Source organism: Hyla sarda, chromosome 3 (genome assembly GCF_029499605.1).
Source record: "Hyla sarda isolate aHylSar1 chromosome 3, aHylSar1.hap1, whole genome shotgun sequence".
Lineage (NCBI taxonomy): Eukaryota > Metazoa > Chordata > Amphibia > Anura > Hylidae > Hyla > Hyla sarda.
In genome coordinates, this window is record NC_079191.1 from 177,415,955 (window position 1) to 177,436,429 (window position 20,475).

The 20,475-nt window shown below is 41.0% G+C and overlaps 1 protein-coding gene across 6 annotated transcripts in view; it reads right to left on the minus strand.

Annotated features, from left to right (window-relative positions):
• LRCH3 (leucine rich repeats and calponin homology domain containing 3) overlaps positions 1 to 20,475 on the minus strand; it is a 102,571-nt gene that overhangs the window by 52,337 nt on the left and 29,759 nt on the right. For 5 of the 6 annotated variants that reach the window (XM_056565582.1, XM_056565580.1, XM_056565581.1 and 2 more), the window contains exons 2-10: positions 14,416 to 14,560; positions 13,085 to 13,211; positions 10,659 to 10,764; positions 6,532 to 6,668; positions 6,272 to 6,381; positions 4,828 to 4,921; positions 2,833 to 2,953; positions 2,492 to 2,631; positions 1,480 to 1,556 (exon numbers count right to left, since the gene is read on the minus strand). In XM_056565582.1, coding sequence (XP_056421557.1) covers positions 1,480 to 1,556; positions 2,492 to 2,631; positions 2,833 to 2,953; positions 4,828 to 4,921; positions 6,272 to 6,381; positions 6,532 to 6,668; positions 10,659 to 10,764; positions 13,085 to 13,211; positions 14,416 to 14,560 — 1,057 coding nt within the window. The remainder of the gene's footprint in view (positions 1 to 1,479; positions 1,557 to 2,491; positions 2,632 to 2,832; positions 2,954 to 4,827; positions 4,922 to 6,271; positions 6,382 to 6,531; positions 6,669 to 10,658; positions 10,765 to 13,084; positions 13,212 to 14,415; positions 14,561 to 20,475) is intronic. The other variant, XM_056565579.1, reaches the window with a different exon arrangement.

The following is a 20,475-nucleotide window of genomic DNA, read 5'->3' on the forward strand; positions in this document are numbered from 1 at the left end:
AATAGGTCGGATATTTACGCATGCGGCGATACCAAATATGTATATAAAATAATTTTTTTTACACTTTTTGGGGGTAAAATAGGGAAAATGGGACAATTTACGTTTTTATTGGGGAAGGGGGTTTTTCACATTTTTTTTACTTTATTTTTTAACTTTTTTACTTAGATTTTTACACTTTAATAGTCCCCATAGGGAACTATTTAAAGCAATCACTCGATTGCTAATCCTGTTCAGTGCTATGTATAGGACATAGCACTGATCAGGGTTATCGGTCATCTTCTGCTCTGGTCTGCGGGAAGGCAGATCAGAGCAGAAGACTCCCAGAAGACAGCGGAGCCAGGTGAGGGGACCTCCGTCTGCCGTGCAGGATGATCAGATTGCCACGGCAGCGCTGTGGGCGATCCTGTTAACTGACTGCGATGCTGCAGATGCCGTGATCGGTATTGATCACAGCATCTGAAGGGGTAATGGCGGACCGCGGGATCGTGGGTGTGGGCCATTACCGGCGGGTCCCTGGCTGCGATCCACAGCCGGGACCTGCCGCGCATGATGCCGGCATCGCTCCGATGCCCGCGGTTATGCTCAGGAAGTAAATGTACGTCCTGGTGCGTTAAGTACCACATCACCGGGACGTACATTTACGTCCTGTGTCGTTAAGGGGTTAAAGGACAACTGCAGTGGTAAACATTTATATATGCCTGTGCCTCAAAAATAAACAAACTTATACATAACTTCCTACCAGCCCCCGTTGGTCCGGCATAGGCCTCACAGTCCGGCAGTGCCGGCGTCATTCCACTTCCTGGGGACGCTGCAGAGCCATTGGCGTATCACCGGCCATAGCGATGTCCCACCCCCGGTCGGTGATAGGCTGAGCGCATTGTCATGTAAGAAGCCGGCCAGAGCTCCTCACATGACAGTGGGCTCAGCCTATCACAGGCCGGGGCGGGACATCACTACGGCTGGTGATACGCCGATGGCTCTGCAGCATCCCCGTCCCCAGGAAGTGGAATGACGTCAGCACTGCCGGACCGTGAGGCCTGTGCCGGACCAATGGGGGCTCGTAGGAAGGTATGTATGAGTTTATTTTATTTTTGAGGCACGGGCATATAGAAATGTTTACCACTGCAGTTCTCCTTTAAGTGGATTATTGTGAAATTTACACAATCCTCTGGTACTAGGGCTGTCTAAAGAAGATCCTGGTAGTGACTTATATTTTCCCTTGCGTCAGTCTCACATTTATAGCATTCTGCTATCTGGGAAAAAAAAAAAAGAAGCCGGGAAAGAACCTGTAAAGATTGAGATTTTCTCTGTATTATGCTACAGGCAGTATTGGGTCCAAGTGCATGCACGCATTTTTATATGTATATTTACATGTTCAAATGATTTGCCATTTTCAGTAATTTAGTGCATAAGTAGTTCTGAGAGAGCTGAATTATTGGAATTTATTCAAGGTCACAGGAAATAATGAAAATGTGTAACCTGTTGTGGTATAAGTGTCCTCTAGACTCCTCTGACCTTTGCTGTTCTCTTGCTTGTGTCTGTTTAGAAGGGGAGCTCTACAGGAAAAAGGAAAGAAAAACACCAATTCAGTTAGAACTTGCTTAGTTGACTTTCATATCAAGAGCAATGGCAATTCTATTACTTATCTCTTCTTCTGAGACTCTTAGGGTATTGTTCTGTGAGCAATGCGGCATTAGAAATCTGCACAGACATTTCTCTGCAGGAGAGTCCCATTGATATCAATGGGATTCTGATGCGATGTGCACATGGCGGATTTTCCGAAAATCCCAATTTCGATGTTGGCAGAAAGAATACATATATCTATTATTTCCACAGTGTCTGTACAGAAATGCATTGCCATCTATTTTAATGCGCAGAATTTCAAGCTGCAGAATTAATGCTGCTGATTTCAAAGTAAACTAAATGACTGAACACAAATCTGCAGCATCAAATATGCGCAGGATACTGAATGTGTGAATAGACAAAGGGTAAGGACAGTCTAAATCCTAGATTAAATAGGTTTAAGATTACGTTAGTTTAGTTCAGTACGCGATGTCCAGAACAAAATCGGACAACATTTTAAAAGGAGTTCTGTAGTGAAACATAAAGGATAGGGGATATGTTATAAATCACAGGGAGTCCAACCATAGGGACCCACTAGAATCTCCTGAACGGGGCCCCAGAATCTGACGGAAGTGGCTGTTCCGACCCCTGCATTAATCTGTGGCCGACATGCCCCCTCCATGTATCTCTATCTAATCACATGGAGGAGTGTCTGCTGCCGCTCTGTGCGGAGGTTGGCACGCCCCTTTCCAGCAGACTGCTGGGGCCCTGTTCAGGAGATTGGGGGGGTCCCAAGGGTCAGATTGCATTGTAATATTACAGCTGCAAAAACCAGTATTCATAGGTTTAAAACAAGATACTGTCATATTAAAAAGCAAATTTGACCAAAACTTTAACAATGTATAGATAAGCTTTTTTCCCTCCTTACCACATGTGACACTCGTCTCTCTTCTATATATGCCATGAACTGTGAGCTTAGACTGTCTCCTCTGGAGTGCCTCACATCTTCATCTTCTTCTTCTGTAGTATAACTATCTATGTAGTCTATCTGATCCAAGTCGTGCTCCACTATTAAAAAAATTAATTCTTATGACCACCATAGACTTACAAAAGATTTTGAAAGGGTAGTTCCAGCAATGATCTAGACCAGCTCTCATGCCTGAAATTTTAAAAAAGAAGGCGGGATATGCAGCTCAGAGAGCAGTAGCACTCATTGCTGGAATTACTCTCGAGTATCAAACCATACCTCTACTGTACATGTGCACTTACCTCCTCCATTTGCAATGAGTGAACTGCCCCTGGAATCTTGGTTTTGATGATCTCTTCGAAGCCTCTGCTCTCTATTTGCATCCGTTGTTCGAAAAGAAAGTTCTGTAAATTCATCTGTGGGCTGCAGGGAAACACCAATGACATATTTAAATTTCAGAAAAGAAATACATGTCAAACTAAATGAATGAGAACATTACAGAGGCCTGTTTTGCAGTGAACTTGCAAACAATTAAGTTTTTGCGTTTTCGTTTTACCTCCTCACTTTTTTTAGAGACATAACTCTTAGGCCATGTTCACACGGCAAAATCTCCACCAAGAAAACCCAAACAGACATTCTGCAAATAGTTGGCGCCTGCTGGAACCAGCCAGCGCTAAGGCTACTTGGAAATGTGCCATCTCCATAGACAGCGATGTATTTCCAAGCAGAGTCTCTGATGTCCTCAATAACCAGTAAAGTCCTCAGTTGCTGATAGAAGCTGGGACCTGCCCTGCATGAAGCAAGGGCAGCTGCTGCACTCACCTCATGTACAGGACACAAATGTATGTCCAGGTGCATTAAGTACCAGGGCACCAGGATGTAAATTTACTTACAAAGTAGTTAAGTGATTAAAAATGATACCCATCTTTACATTCATGTTTGTTACTTAAAAAAAAAAAAAAATAACTTGTAAAAAAATAAGCATGCTTAAAATTGCACTATTCTGACTTTTTGAACAGGTTTCATTCTATTTTTTCACTGATTTGATATGACCAAAAAGTCAGTAATCATGGACCTTTTAGTCTTTTTATAGTCTGGTATTTGTTTACATTTATGCTGTTTACCGTATGGGTTCATTAACATTATATGTTAGTTTGGACATTTCTGCTTGTGGTGATACCAAATATTTTCCTTTGTTTATTTAGAAAATGGGAAAAGGGGATGATTTAGTTTTAATTGGAGAGGGGCCTATTTATATTTTTAAAATATTTTATTTATGTATTTATTTAACTCCTTAAGAACTCAGCTCATTTTCACCTTAACCACTCTTTTTTGCACTTTCGTCTTTTTCCCTCCTTGCACCTATGAACCCATATAAGGGCTTGTTTTTTTGGGTCCTCAATTGTACTTTGTAATGACATCACTGTGGCTGTGCTGTGCTCTGTGGCACCAGCCTCCATGGCAAGCTGGGAGCATCAGATCAAAAATGGGACAGCGAGGAGGCCGGTAAGGGCCCTCTGCCGTCCTCTCAGCTGATCGGGACACCAGCCTAGCTGAGCTGCCAGGATACTTTCACTTTCGGTTTAGACGAAACGATCAACTTTGATTGCGGCGTCTAAAGGGTTAATGCCGGGCATTGGCCCGATTGGCAGTGCCCGGCATTAACCCAGGGTCATGGCTGCTGCCAGCAGTCGGGACCCACCGGGTTTAAAGTGTTCTCAGCTCGTGAGCACGCTCTATACCACGGTAACAGGACCAGGGCCCTTAAGTACCAGGATAAAGGCGTACCTGTATGCCCTGCGTACTGAACAGGTTAAAGAAATGTTTTTATTTCCATCACTATTCAGTGTTACGCATTGGCACAGCACTGATGAGTACAATCAGCGATCTACTTGTTTAGTCTACCAGATGGCAGACCATACATGAGGATCAGCTGTGGAGTAGGTGAGAAGAGCTCTGGCAGCTACCTTGACTCATCGGACCCCCCACAGTCATAGGAGGTCTAAAGAGTCTCACAAGTACCACATCTGGATCACTGATGTTCACCATTAGTGGTGAAGTCCCAGATGCAGATAGAAGCTAGGACTTGTCGTGCATTAGGCAAGCACAGCTCTTGCGCTTTCTTCATGTTCATGACGTTGACGTAGTCCTGGTGCATTTAGTCCCAGGGAACTATGACGTACATTTATGTTTAAGAAAGCTTAAGAAACTGAGAATAGTAGAAGAAAAGGGAAATGTATGTGAAGGTTAAACTTTTAATATGTCAATTTGTAGATATTAAATGTTATAAACCTTACCTCATTTCCAGACCATCTTTTATCACCACTGTCAACACTGTTAAATCCAGAGTCCAAAGCACCATACGTACGGCCAGGATACACATCATCATGGCTGTAAGAAATGATGGATTTAGATTTTTACTGCTATTGTAAAAAAAATTGCTATTGTTATATTGCAGATTTGTGATAAAATAGAAATAAATATGCAAGTTTTTCCCCCATCATTCTCCACTTAATACCCCAAAATGACAAAGTAAAAACAGAATGTTCGAAAACGTTACTAACTTATTTCAGAGGAAAATTTTTAATATTGCATTGAAGTATTCAGACCCTTTACTTTGTGGCTTTGTGCTTAGGGTCTTTGTCTTGTTGGAAGGTGAATCTTCGACCAGTCTGAGGTCCAGAGCACTCTGGTTCATGTTTTCATTAAAATGTGTTTTTTTTTTTGGAATAAATTAGATCTGTATTCCTTGATAACCCTTTAAGAATCTCTTTGTACTTTATTCAGCTTTCCCTCAACCCTGACAAACTTCCATGCTCCAGGCAGTGAAAAAACACCCCACAGAATGATGCTGCCACCAATATGCTTCACTAGATGGATGTTATAGGGAAGGTAATGAGCAATGCCTGGTTTCAACCAGACATGACAACTGAGGCAAAAAACTTTAATCTTGGTTTCATTAGACTAGAGAATCTTTTTTCTAACAGTCCCCGTGTTCTAGTGTATCTCTGACTCTCCCATAGAGATGCATGAAGAGGGTACCAGCAGTCTGACTCTCTGCAAACAGACCACCATCCAAGGAATTTTTCCTACATGGGAATACTGTGATAACAGTGTAAATTATTGCACTTATACTTAGATGTGACTTTAAGGCTATGTTCGCCCACAGTATTTTGAGAGTCAAAAAATAAATAAATAAAAACACCCCTCCCGTCAATCTTTCATTGCTGTCTCCCTCTTTGAATGGCAGACAGGGCTCTTTAAAGCCTGCATGACAGTAGGCACATACGCCATGCATTCAGGTTGAGTTTGCCAGCACCAGCAGTGACCCCACTGCTTCATAGCATGTGAATGAGAGGGCGATGAGAAAGCAGGGAGTGGCGTTACACCAGGGGCACTTTATTTCCTTGGCCACACCGCTGACTCTTCCAGAGGGAATAAAACATTTTATTTTGAGGACTGAAGTGTCGGATAAGCTATATAGATATAGGTATTGTTACTCCCTATAAGTGTCAGGGACTTCTTTGAGCTATTTATGTCTAAACCAACATCCCTTTTTTGGAACATTTCTGGCACTCAGGTGGTTTTAAAATTGCATAACAGCATTTGCAGTTGCAAAGAAACAACCGAAAAACATCTTAATGTTAAAAAACAAAACAAACTTAACATTACATTACATGAGACAACACGAGGAAAATAATCTCTTGGATATTGTAATATACAGAAGAGCAATACACTTACCAAGAACTAAACCCTAAGGGTCTTCGATCAAACTCTGGGAGCTCTGAAGCATTCTTGAGAGCCTCTATGTTTAGGTATTTGAATATATGGATTTTACCTTTGATACAGATCTATTTAAATAAACAGGCAATTAATGTTTATGTCAAATTATATAGTACATACACACCAATTAGAAAACAGTGTTGAAAACAAGTCTAAACTACTGAATGAAAATATTCATTTGAATTCAGGTAAAACATCTTAGGGTATCAAACACATACCTGTGCTGGAGGGGTTTGGAGGGGATTATTATCCAAGACAATGGTTTGGAGGTGACGAAGATTTCGATAGCATGCTGGGATACTGGTCACTTTGTTGCAAGAAAAATCCAGTCTCACCAATGGTAAATCTGCAAGTTCTAAAACAAACAAACACAAAAATGTATACATTATCTGTTCTTACAGCCAATAAGGGACAAAGAGGATTCCAATTTGGTCAATGTTAGAACAACAAACTAGTAAGGCTAAGTTTACACTAGCGTATGCGCACCGAGAGCTCTGTCACAGACTAATGCCAGCAAAAACTGAGCTGTACGGTCCACTGACTGAATGTGGTTTGTCTGGTTGCTGACTGTTGCCTGCTTTGTAAAAGTTTGAGTGGGGGAAAAAAAAAAAAAAACTAACCTGCAGTATATATTTTTTTCCGATAATGTCCTATTATTACAATAGATTTCGCGAAGGAAGCTCCCTAAACTGAGCACCAATGCTGATGTGAACAAGGCCTAACAGCACAATAGATAACTATGACAGATATTCCTTTAGTAACAATGGCCCAGATTTATCAAACTGTGTGAGAGACCAAGTGGAATGATTTTCCCACAGCAACCAATCACAGCTCAGCTTTTACTTTACCAGACCTCATTAGCTGAGCTGTAATTGGTTGTTGGAAAGTCTCTCCACTTTTTCTCAAACAGTTTGATAAATCTGGGCCAATATCCTTACATTTCTTTGCATCCTCACATTTATAGGGGCTGTTCCCCACAAGCAGCAATAAATTTGCCTATGGACTGCATCTAGTATTGCAGTTCAGGTCTAATAAAGTAAATTGGCCTAAACTGCTAAAGCTATGTTTAAGGGAAACTGACAGGCTTCAAGAAACACTGGTGGATGAATACTGACACAGGAAAAGGGGGGAGCAACACCTTAACTACAATAAAAACATAACTACGGACCTGTGCACATTGACATATCTGTGCCTATGCTCAGTGATGCTGTGGATCTCTAAGCCATAGGCAGCCCTAAAGCTCCCACTGACTTCAATAGGAGCCTTAAAAGTGGTACTCCACCCCTAGACATCTCCTTTGGATAGGGGAAAAGATGTCTGATTGCAGGGGTCCGGCCGCTTGGGACCCCGCAATCTCGCTGCTGCACCCGGTGTTCGTTTAGAGCATTGGGTGTAGCGCCGGAGCATCAGGTGATGCGTAACAGACGCCACGCCCCCTCCCATAGACTTGTATTGAGGGGGCTGTGTGGCTGTGACATCACAAGCCTCTGCCCTGCATTGCCAGTAATACAGCATGGAGAGAAGTTTGCACCGTGCGCCGGATGTCTGGGGTGCAACAGCCAAGATTGCAGGGGTCCTCAGCGGCGAGACTCCCATGATCAGACATCTTATCCCCTATCGAAAGGAGATGTCTAGGGGCGGAGTACCCCTTTAATGTGAAAACATGCAAAAAAAAAGTAGTGGTGTCCCTTTTTTCTGTGGAGTTCCCTGCCTCCTATTATTGTAGTCAATGAGAGCAGGGTTTCACATGTGGTTTTTACTGAAGTAATCAGTGCATATTCTGTGGCAAAAACACACTGTTAGTGTGAACAAGCCCTAAAGCAGACCAGCTTCATGTGTAGCCACAATAGATCTTGGCCCAGCAACTTGCAACTCTGAAAACTATTCTACCATTCTACATAAAAATTCAAGTTAGTGGTTGCCTGGGTGCTGTACTAAGTCTTAACTAAAGAAGATAATTAAATAATACAGTTTACCTAAGGCAATGTCACACGGAAAAGAACTATGAAACTATGTGAGGAGAGAGGAAAATAAATTGCACAAGCTACAGTTTAAACCAGGAGTCCAATAAATGTCGTTTAAGCACAGTGTATTGATCACAAGGTCTATTGTTCTATAAATCTGTTTCTCATTTCCCCAATTTCAGCAATAAGTTGTATATTTATTACAGAGAGAAGGGGTTAAACAGCCACGTATGCAATATTTTGTGCTGCTCATTTCATGCCAACATAGTTTAGGCATTGCTCAGAATATATTTTAGTGAAAAAAAGTGCAGTGCTAAGTTTTTCCATATTTCCTTATATATCTATGAAAGATAGGAATCTGGGTAACAGTCATCATTTCATGCTAACAAACGCAAACAAGCTCAAACAGTCCTAACATTTTTAATAAACACGAGGATAATATCAGCATCCAGTCTAAACGTAATAGTCAACTACTAGATGCGACAGGTACATAAACTGACACCACGGGCAAGATTAAGCCATCTGAATGAAACAAAACAGATTTAGTTTTGTCCATAGCAACAAATGACAGCTCAGCTTTTATAGTTTAACAAACCTTGGTAAAATGAAAGCTCAACTGTGATTGGTTGCTACGGGGGAAAACCAGACAGTATTGGTTTCAGGCAGATTCATAAATCTGGGCTCCTGTGGCAGTGATCATCTCTGCTCAGCTTAGAAAGATGGCATCAGCAGTATACAGATTCAAAGAAGTCTACTAGTCTTTGTCTCTCCGAGAAAAAAAAACGGTGGACAACCGCACAGCATTCTGCCGAGTTTATGCCACCTAATTTCAGGGAACAGTATGGGTCTTAGTACCTGCACCCCCACTAATCAAAAATTCAGACATATCACAATGGCTCTTTAAGTGTTCACACATGCAAAAAAAACAAACACATTGAAAACCACATCAAAAACAGTTTTACATAACAAAAAAAAAAAAAGCATCTTTTCATTTCAATAAGGAATAAAAAAAAAATAAAAAAAACACATACACAAAAGTACTGCACTGAAGTAGGAACATGAAAAAAAATCATATGTGCACTGACTTGAGTTGTTTTTGCCCTAGTGAACATACCATTAGAAAGCTATTAATGGAGAGTTAATATTGTATCAAGCTATTTCTGCAATAAAAAAAAATATGAATGGCACTCACCAGTACTTGGATTGGGAACTAACACTTATATTTAGATCAGGGCTAAGTAAAAATAACCTAGCAGGAGAGTTCAGGACGCAGTCAGTGGCGATAGCTATTTCGTGCACTAGACACTTCCTTTGACCTGGTGGTCTGAGGAATTGCGCCTAGCTCACGAAATAGCTATCACCACAGGTGGCGACCAGAACTCCCCCGCTAGGTTTGTTCCCTTTGCTCTGATCTCAATGAAAGTTATGGTTTCTTATTCAAGTACTGGCGAGTGCCATTCATATCTTTTTTATATCATGGATTGTGGACTGGCTTCTTAGAGTTGAGCACCCCAGATATAACGGGAAAGTGTTGATTGTCTACATGGAACTCCTTTACTAAGCAGGATTGTACACCTTTTTGCTGTGCCGAATACTGCTTTTATGTGTTTAGATTAAAGGGTTACTCTCATCAAAAAAACTTTTGATATATTATAGATTAATGTATGCAGAATAACTTCACAATTGCATGTAATTAAAAAATATGCTTCTTTCTACTTAATTTTCCACTTTGAAAAATGACCACTAGGGGTCTCCCTACCAGTCCTGGCAGCAAGCATTTCAGACTCATGCTGGAGTCCTAAACACTACGAGCTGCCAGTCTGCTTTGTTCACAAAGGAGAACACTCAGAGCTGCCAGCCTGCTTTGTTCACAGCCAAACAGGCTGTGAACAAAGCAGGCTGGCAGCTCTGAGTGTTTAGGACTCCAGCATGAGTCAGAAATGCTTGCTGACAGGACTGATCGGGAAAAATACAATAGAAAGAAGCATATTTTTCATTAACACGCTATTGGAAAGTTATTCAACATTCATTAATCTAAAATATATCAAAAGTTTATTTGATGAGAGGTACCCTTTAAAGATAATTTTCTAAATTCTACCATACACAATACAAGGTGGACATAATCAAAATGACTGAAAAAGCAATGACTTACTTGCCATTACATTTGGGATAAATTATACCATAAGTGATAAACAAATAAAACTGATTTTATAGATAAAGCCTGAATGAAAGATGATCTGCATTGTTACAAGACTGCGCCACATTCTCTGACTTGATGTTTTTGATATACATAATACCAGCAAAGCTGTGACTCAAGTAAAATACTATAAATAGTTTGACAACTATTTAAACAAGGTTACACTTCACAATATCTTGCTCACCTTCTGGTAACCGCACCAAGTGATTTCTCCTAATGTTGAGATCCCGTAAGGATTCTAATTTACCAACCTGCTGAGGAAGTGTCTGGATCTCATTGCAGCTTACATCCTATAGAAAACAGGGACAATAATTTACCTGATTTTAATGTTCAAATTTACCTTATCCAATTCATTAATATAGCATTGTGTTGATAGAACAACTATAACATTAATGCTATAGCAGTTACATAACTATCTTAAGTCACTCTATAGGACATACATTTGTTGAAGGGGCTTCCACTTAACGCACACAAGTGGATACAAAGGATAAAAAAATTTTTTTTATATAGAGTGGAGTGTTTATTGTGAAGTATCTTGAATTCTGACATAAAAGTAGATTTTTATGCTTACCGTAAAATCTTTCTCGGAGGATCCAGTGGGGTACACAGACAGTCGGTATATGCTGCTAACACTAGGCAACAAAAAGAAAATCGGCCCCTCCCAGCAGGATATACCCTGCCTACAGACTCGGAGCTATCAGTTAAGTCCCAAAGCATTAGCTGACAGGGAAACCACAAACATAAAATAACTGAACCATGCCTCGAACAGGCAACTGAACCAAGGAAACCAGAACAAATGGGTGGGTGCTGTGTCTCCCAATGGATCCTCCAAAAAAGACCTCTACTTATCTTGTTCGGCTCCATTGGGGGACACAGACACAGTGGGACGTACCAAAGCAGTCACTGGGGAGGGAGAGAACCCAAGAAACTCAGGTGGAAGGTTGGGCCACAGCCACCTGCAACACCTTGCGAACCAAACCAGCATCAGCGGACGCAAAAGTGTGCACCTGGTAATTTTTTTTTATAAAAGTGTGCAAGGACGACCAGGTGGCCGCCTTACAGACTAGCCCAGGAGGCCCCAACGGAACAAGTGGAATGAGCTGAGACCCGGAAAGGCAGAGTCTTCCCTTTGCAGCGGTAAGCTTCCGAGATGGCAGAACAGATCCACTGCAAAATGGTCAACATCGGAGCAGAAAATCCCTTACGACGACCCTCCGTAAGCACAAAGAAAGAGTCCCATTGATGAAAGGAGGAAATGACCGAAAGTTAAATCCGAAAGGCCTGTACCACGCCAAGACCATGAAGCAACCGTTCCCTGGGATGCGACAGAGCTGGGCAAAAGGACGGGAGGACGATATCCTTATTTAAATGAAAGGCGGAGACCACCTTAGGCAAAAAGGATGGGACCGGACAGAAAACAACTTTGCCTTGGTGCAAGACCTGGTAGGGGGAATGGCAGGAGAGAGCTGCCAGTTCCAAAACTCTCCTAATGGAAGTGACCGCAATGAGGAAGGCCACCTTCTAGGAAAGGACACGAAGAGGAATGTTCTGGAGAGGTTCGAAGGGAGTACCAAGCAAAGCACTGAAAACCCGATTCAGATTCCACGGAGGAGTAGGGGAGCTGTACGGCAGAGCCTCATGAGCTACACCCTGCAGAAAAGTGCGAATGTGAGGGTCGGATGCCAGGGGGCGCTGAAAGAATGGAGAGAGCCAACACCTGACCCTTATGGGAATTGAGAGCCAAGCGTTGTTCCAGCCCGGGGAGGGAGACAGACAGACAGACAGACCGCGACACACAGACAGACCGCGACACACAGACAGACCGCGACACACAGACAGACCGCGACACACAGACAGACCCCCCCCCTCCCCCATCCACGACCCCCACCCCTGAGCGCACGCTGAAAGGTAAAAGAACGTGGTGAGAAAGGGGGAAAATACTCACCCTGTCCCTGGAAAACTTACCTACCGAAGTCTTCAGCCAGCTATTAAGCACCTGCATCATGCCGGGCTGAGACAGCGAGACAAGCAGGGAAGGTATGGGGACCAGGACTCAAGGTACAACCCCAGGTGCTGGCCGGTGGAGAGAAGGGATGCATAACTCTATGCCTGTGCCCCTTCTTAGCAAATGGGGGAACAGTGATCGCTATTGCTCCTGAACCCACACATAAAAAGAGAGAAATAAAAGGGAGAAGAAAAAAAATCTTCATTCACGTCCCTAAACTAAAAAATAAGAAAGTAAAAGACCAGGTCTGGAGAACTCCAGACCAGTTTCTGCCTCCTACAGAAACTAAGCTAAAACTGATAGGTAAGAGTCTGCTGGGAGGAGCAGACTTTCTTTTTGTTGCCTAGTGTCAGCAACATATACCCACGGTCTCTGTGTCCCCCAATTGAGCCAAACGAGAAAGAAAGTTTTACTGAGATTATCAATTACAATATTTGGATATGTCTATGTAGAATGTAACTCTGATGTTATAAGGATACTTAGATGGACATAGCATGTAAAAACACATAGTAGCCAGTCATGCAAATATTTGTTCTCATATACAGTGCAGTGACGGCCTAGCCTAACAAACACTAAGCACATAAGCTAATCATCTGTGCACCTACCAGCTCAGTCAGATGCCTCAGATGACAGATCTCCTCTGGCAATGAGTCAAGCTTGTTGTTACTTGCAATAAGTACTTTGAGTGGAAGGCTGCAGAGATGCCCAGGAAGTGAAGTCAGTTGGTTCCGACTAGACAGAAAAAAAATAAAAAAGAGAAAATTGCAAACAAACCTGCAACTGTTAATATTAAAACAGTGAATTCTGGCCCTTCTTATCTATTTTTACAATATTTTTTAGTCTCAAAAAAGGGACTTGGACATATAAAAGCTTTCTGTTCATGGAAGATCTATTGATTTTCTTCAAGATGCCACAGCAACTCTTTGGCAGCCTGTGACTGTGAGGGACAGCCCTTATGCTCACTCGCTTAGGCTAAATTCACATGGTGGAACATCCGCATGGAAAATTTCCATGCAGACATTCCATCGACAGCAGAGGGCCATCAAAACATGCCTGTGCTAGGACTGCTTGGAAATGCGCCTTCTCATAGACTGCATTGCATTACCGTGCAGACTCCGCAGAAAGAATAGACCCGACTATTTTTCTGCAGACAACGGAATCATCTGGCGCAGAAATTCTTCCATGTGAACAGTGCTGCAGAATCCCACTAAAAACCTCCGGCTGTATGCTTATTATTACTAGCCCTACTGCTGTATGCTGGATATGCTGCTGAAGAATGTCTGTGCGAAATTCAATCGTGTGAACATTAATATATTGCCTTAATATTACAGCTAAAGCCCAATGCTGATCACCTAGTATCTGCTCCTGAGAAATCACCAAACTTTAAAATGTCAGCAATTTGCTTTAAATCCCATCCGTCCAAGTACATCATGGAGCAGGAGTCCACTAAGAGGTAAAGTGTTTATAACTGTCTAGTATCTAGTGACAATATTAAACAGCAAATGAACAGTCAGTTTCTGAAGTGATGTGTTCGATGTAGGAAAAATGGGCACATGTTAGGAACGCAATCCCTTGACAAGGGCCAAGCTGTAATGACAATATATCTTGGGTCCTGGTATACAGTGGGAGAACAAGAGGGTTATGGGTAAAGACAGAGGAAGCTATTGTAGTACAAATATAAAAAAATATAATGGGTATGAAAGAAAGTATTAAGTACATACAGTCCATTGCAGCTTACTGTGTATAGGGCTCTGCAGCCACAAACCTGTTGTGCCAAGCCCAAAAATTACCATTTCTATTTTTCATTATGTGTGCATTGAATATGGCTATATAGGGGAGGTATATTCTATATACTGCATTGGGGGAACATTAAGTACACAGAGATGTAAGCAAAGCCTTAGATACACTTTGACATTACACCTTAGTAGACAGATACCTGAGATTAATGAAGGTTAAGGCTTGTAAGTTGAGAGTGGCCTCCGGCACATAGCGGATACAGTTCTGGTAAAGATTTAGGCTCTCCAAAGAAACATAGTTGCAGATTTCGGCAGGAACCTCAGATAATCTATTCCGAGACAGATCTAAAACAAAAGCACAATTATTACTCAATAGTTTTTCAGAGACTGAAAAGAGGAAATCGCACAATTCATCTCTGTGAATTACCAGCCTTGCTGCTAGCAGTGGTCCATGGTATGTCTGCCTAATACAACAGACTACTGTTACTGACTAGAATTACCATTATTTTCATTAGGCACACAACTACATTTTTATATTTGATACTAACATTTCATTTTTCTTACATTTTTCAAAAACAAAATCAGTATTTTTTTTACCTCCATTATGAATAATTTCCAAAACGGATTTTGAATGTGTAAAACTTTACACAAACTGCCTATAAGAAGTACAATTCTTTGAGACTTTTCTTTTCAATCTTTTCAATCAATAAGAGGCAAATCTGGAAAGTTAAGAACAGATATTTACAGAAGAAACGGTGATAAACTCCGGCCAGTGGAGGGAAAGTCTTCATGGGTAAAAGGCTGATTATCAATGGAATCCCTGTTGGTGTGTGTGTGTGTGTGTGTGTGTGTGTGTGTGTAAACGCACATCACTGCACTACTACCAGTTTCTGCAAACATAAAAGGGTTTATATCAGTTTCACAAATAAGACACAAAGCTGTTTGAGTGGTTGTCTACAGGAACTAGTTTATAGAGTTATCACATGGCTTGGATCATTCATGTGGCGTATCGACCACATATCACCAGTCTACACAGGGTAAAAAGAAAGCTGAGCTATGATTGGTTGCTGTGGGCAGTTGTCACTTATAGTCCAGATCACCAGCGCGGATGAATTGCTAAATAAGTCAACCAATCAGAGCTGCCAATGTCACTGGTAAAATATGCGTATTGCTGAAGTGTATGCTCCGGTTGGCTGTCTAGTAGCGGGTCTTTACAGTACAATGCAGTACTGTACTGTGCTGCTCTTTACCTGAGCTGATCCTGTGGATACCAGGAAAGGGTAGCTCCATTTTTAAGTTCTGTTAAGAACATTTAAGAACGACCTGCCTACAAGGTATAAAGTGATTTATAGTTGACATCTTTATTCTTCAGGTCAGCACAATTACAAATATACCCTAATTGTTTTTTTGAAAATAATTTACTAGTTTTAATTTTTTCTTCTTATTTATCATTCAGACACATATGCTTATTATTGTCCTGGTCTAACCAATATTACTTTTTAATATAGCTGTGTGGGTTTATTTTTTGCGCTGTGATCTGCATTTGTCTTGGGTACTAATATGACGTACATTGGACTTTGTAATCGCTTGTTACCAAACAATCCACATCAGATCAGTAATGTTATATTTTAATAATTTAGAGAATTCCACACGCGGAGTTGTCAAATGTTTGTTTCTTAACCCCTCCCCGACCCACGACGTACTGTTCCGTCAAGAGTTGGGTGAGGGGAATATGGTGTGGGGCCCACGTCATAAGCGACAGATGCCCACTGCTATTAGCAGCTGACATCTTCCAGTAATAAGGGACATCGGAGCTGGCTCCGATGCCCATCATCTAAATGGTTAAATGCTGTGATCAATAGCAATTATGGTAATAGCTGGTGTCTAGTGGTATCATTACTCCCACCCCCTTGCAATGTAATCACGGGGTGAGGATGGGTTGCTGGGGAAGGCCAGGGCCTCACCTAGTCCTCAGTGTCTTCCCCAGCTCTGTGATTTCTTAAGGCTGCCTAAGGGTATGTTCACACTGAGGAATTCAAGAGGAATTTACTAGAGTAATTCTGCTTGCTTTTTCTGCTTCAATTTATTCATCAAGTCATTTTCCATTGACTTTAAAGGACTTTCTGCTGTCCTGTTCACACTAAGGAATTCCAAATTAGCAGAATTCCAAAGCTGAATTAGGTTCCGCAAAAAATGTGTATAAAATTATTATTATTTTTTTAAATATACGGTATATAAAAAAAATCACCCCTAATAAAAATTCTAATCATCTCCCGTTTCCAATTTTTCAGATAAAACACTGCAAAAAAAAAATAAAAATCTGGTATCCCCGCATGTGTAATTTTCTTAAATAAGGTCATGATCCTGCACGGTTAATGGCATAAACGCAAAAAGATTACAATACCAAAATTGATGATTTCTGGTTACATCCCATCCTATATAAAAAAAAAATATATAAATATATACAAATATGTGATACCGTTAAAAATTACAGCTCATGGCGCAAAAAAACAAACCCTAACACAGCTCCATAGCGGGAAAAATAAAAAAGTTATAGAGGTCAGGACATAGTATTAAACTTTTTTTCATTTTCAAGATTTCTACTTTTTTTTATTGCAAGACAAAACAAAAAAATACCCAAGTTTCATATCATTGGAATCGTACTGACCCATAGAATAAAGTTAGCATGTCAAATTTACCGTATTGTAAACTTTGACATTAGTCGAGCTCCACTTTCCTGCTGCAGGGATTTAATCCCTTTTCACCCCTTAAAAATACACATGAAAACAGACCCTTCATTGGCACAATGATACACCCAGCAGAATAGCAATTCTGCTGAAGTCAACATATATCTGATACAAGAAACCATAACGCCAAAGTGAAAAGCATTTAAAAGGAGTATTACTGGATTTTTTTTTATTTGACTATGCTACAGGGGCTGTAAAGTTAGTGTAGTTTATAATATAGTGTCTGTACCTGTGTGTGACGGTTTTCTCACAATTCTTCTGTGATTTTCACTCCAATATTTATTTTTATCAGCATACAAAATGACTGTTATCTCGGATTTTACCCAGGTTGCAATGTGGCTGAGACCTGACTCACTAGTCAGCTGATGATGATGCTTCAATGGGTGGATGGATCGCTTGGTGGGAGAGAGATCAATCTGCAACTAATGCAACAGCTGCAGGCACTGTGATTGAAAACCACAGGTCTTTTGAATGGATGCAGCTCATTTATGTTTCAATGGGTGGGGTGGCCGATGTGTGGGAGGGAGGAAAATGGAATTATGGGATTTGTAGTCAAAAAAGAAAAACCAGGAAATACCAGTTCACAAAAAGCTAGCCACAGTATTATGGTAATTTCACAACATAGCCATTTAGCCCCAAGACAAGCGCAGATCCTTCCTAAGCATGTCTATTACTGTCTGCCAGGTATGTACTAAAATCACCTTATGGTGGATAACTCCTTTAAAGGGACTCTATTACCCTGCCCTGAGTGATTATTGTAGAGCCCAGTACATCGAGCATGCAGGACAGGAAGCAATGTGGGAGGTAGGAAGCATGCAGGCTGCAGCTTGGTACTTTAGCTTCTAAGGAAACCATGATTTTATAACTGTAAAAAAAGGGCAATCAGCAATGTCAAAAGGAATGATTTGTTTCATCTACCTATCACCCATTTGGCCATTTCATCTACCTATCACCCATTTGGCCATGTCTGCAGCTCTGTACCTGGTAAAGAGGTGACAGATTCCCATTAAAAATCAATGTATGGTCAGTAACAGACTGTAAGGGCACAACCAACCTCAGTTGTCAGTTTTTCATAAACTGCTAAAAAGTAAAACTGAGGAACCTCCCAATGCAGAATTATGATAAGAGATCACTCAAGACTGTTATATTCTGGATCAGGAGTACTAGTGTGTGAAATGTGGGAACTAGGGATCGACCGATATCGATTTTTTAGGGCCGATACCGATAACCTGTGGAGGCCGATAGCCGATAACTTATACCAATATTCCGCTTTAAGTTATCGGCTATTATTCCTGGAATACTCCTTTAATTCTGACCTATAGAAATTGAGTACTGTGCCTTGTAAGCTGCAAGTAACATGACCTGTGAGTGTCTACACATTCTCAAGGGTACAAAGTTGCATATTATGACAATAACCATTCACTATTCATTGGTTGCTTTAATGGCAGACATTTCTATGTGACAAATACATTCACAGCATAGATGAATGTTACTGGTATACATAGACAGCTGCTCAGTTATTTCTCTGCTATTCTCGCTGAGATGACCTGGCAAAGTCCCAAAGCATCTCAGCATTAATGTACAAGAGTGGCCTCTTCATGCTAAAAATGTGGCTGTTCCGGTCCTCTGTGTGCAGTACACAATGATCCGTTTCAGATGATGTCATGGTGTGGAGGATGGCCTGGAGGAGTTATTAGAAGAACATAGGACTTTTTATGGACACCACATCCCCCTCTGCTCACACACACAAACCCTCATCCTGAACTAATACAACATAAGGATCTGTTGTGTTGTAGGCTCTGTTCACATGATGTAAGGCTAATTTTTCTGTCAAACTGATAGGCACCAAAACATTGTTTCTTTATTTAATGTTACAGAGGCCTTTAAGGTGATTTTAGTACGCACCTGGCAGACAGTAATGGACATGCTTAGGAAGGATCTGCGCTTGTCTTGGGGTTAATGGCTATGTTGTGAGATTACCATAATACTGTGGCTAGCTTTTTGTGAACTGCTATTTCCATTTTGAGTTTCTTTTTTGCCTACAAATCCCAAATCCTCCCTCCCACACATCAGCCACCCCACCCATTGAAACATAAATTAGCTGCATCTATTCAAAAGACCTGTGGTTTTCAATCAGGGTGCCTACAGCTGTTGCATTAGTTGCAGATTGATCCCTCTCCCACCAAGAGATCCCTCCACCCATTGAAGCAGACAGGCTCCCTGTCATCAGCTGACTAGTGAGTCAGGTCTCTGTCGCATTGCAACCTGGGAAAAATCTGAGACAACTGTGATTTTGTATGCTGTTAAAAATAAATATTGGGGTTGAAAATCATAAGAATTGTGAGAAAACAGTCACACAGGTACAGACACTATATTATGAACTATACTAACTTTACAGCCCCTGTAGCATAATTACATTAAAAAAATTCCTGGAATAGCCCTTAAAGGACTCAGTTTTAGCAATTTTGTTTTTCCTCCTCACCTTTTAAAAATCATACCCCTTTCAATTATGCACCTACAGACTCATATGATTGCTTTTTTTTTGCACCACCAATTCTACTTTGTAAAGACATCGGTCATTTTACCCAAAAATCTACGCCGAAAAAAAAAATCATTGTGTGACCAAAGAATTTTTATTTTTTTTTAAATGCCATTTTCGAAATTTCGGGGGCTTCCATTTCTACGCAGTACATTTTTCGGTAAAAGTGACACCTTATCTGTAATCTGTAGGTCCATATGATTAAAATGATACCCTACTTATATAGGTTTGATTTTGTTGTACTTTTGGAAAAAAGTATAACTACATGCACAAAAATGTATACGTTTAAAAAGGTCCTCTTCTGACCCCTAACTTTTTTTTTCCCCCCGTAAAGGGCTGAATGAGGGCAAATTTTTTGCGATGTGATCTGAAGTTTTCACCTGTACTATTTTTGTTTTGATCGGACTTTTTGATAGCTTTTTATGGTATAAAAAGTGACCACAAATACACTACTTTGGAATTTTTAAGTGTACGCCATTGAACGTGCGGTTTAATTAACATTATCTTTTTATAGTTCAGACATTTACGCATGTGGCGACACCACATATGTGTATAATGTATTTTTATTTACATAGGTTTTTTTTTATGTGAAATGGGGGGGGGGGATTCAAACTTTCATTAGGATTATTTTTTTTTTTTTTTTTTTGCAGTGTTATAGCCCCTATAGGGGACTATAACATGCAATAGTCTGATTGCAGACACCGATCAATATTATGCCATAGCATTGATCAGTGTTATCGGCGCTCCACTGAACCTGTCCGGATCTCCAGCACGGAGAAGTGAATCGACGATCAGACAACGAGGAGGCAGGTAGGGACCCTCCTTGTGTCCGTACACCGCGGTGGTCCCGATCAGCCCGGCAGAGCTGCCGGGAAAGTTTTACTTTCACTTTAGACGCGGCAATCAACTTTGATCACCGCGTCTGAAGTGTTAATACTGGGCATCACCGCGATCGGTGATGTCCGGTATTAGCC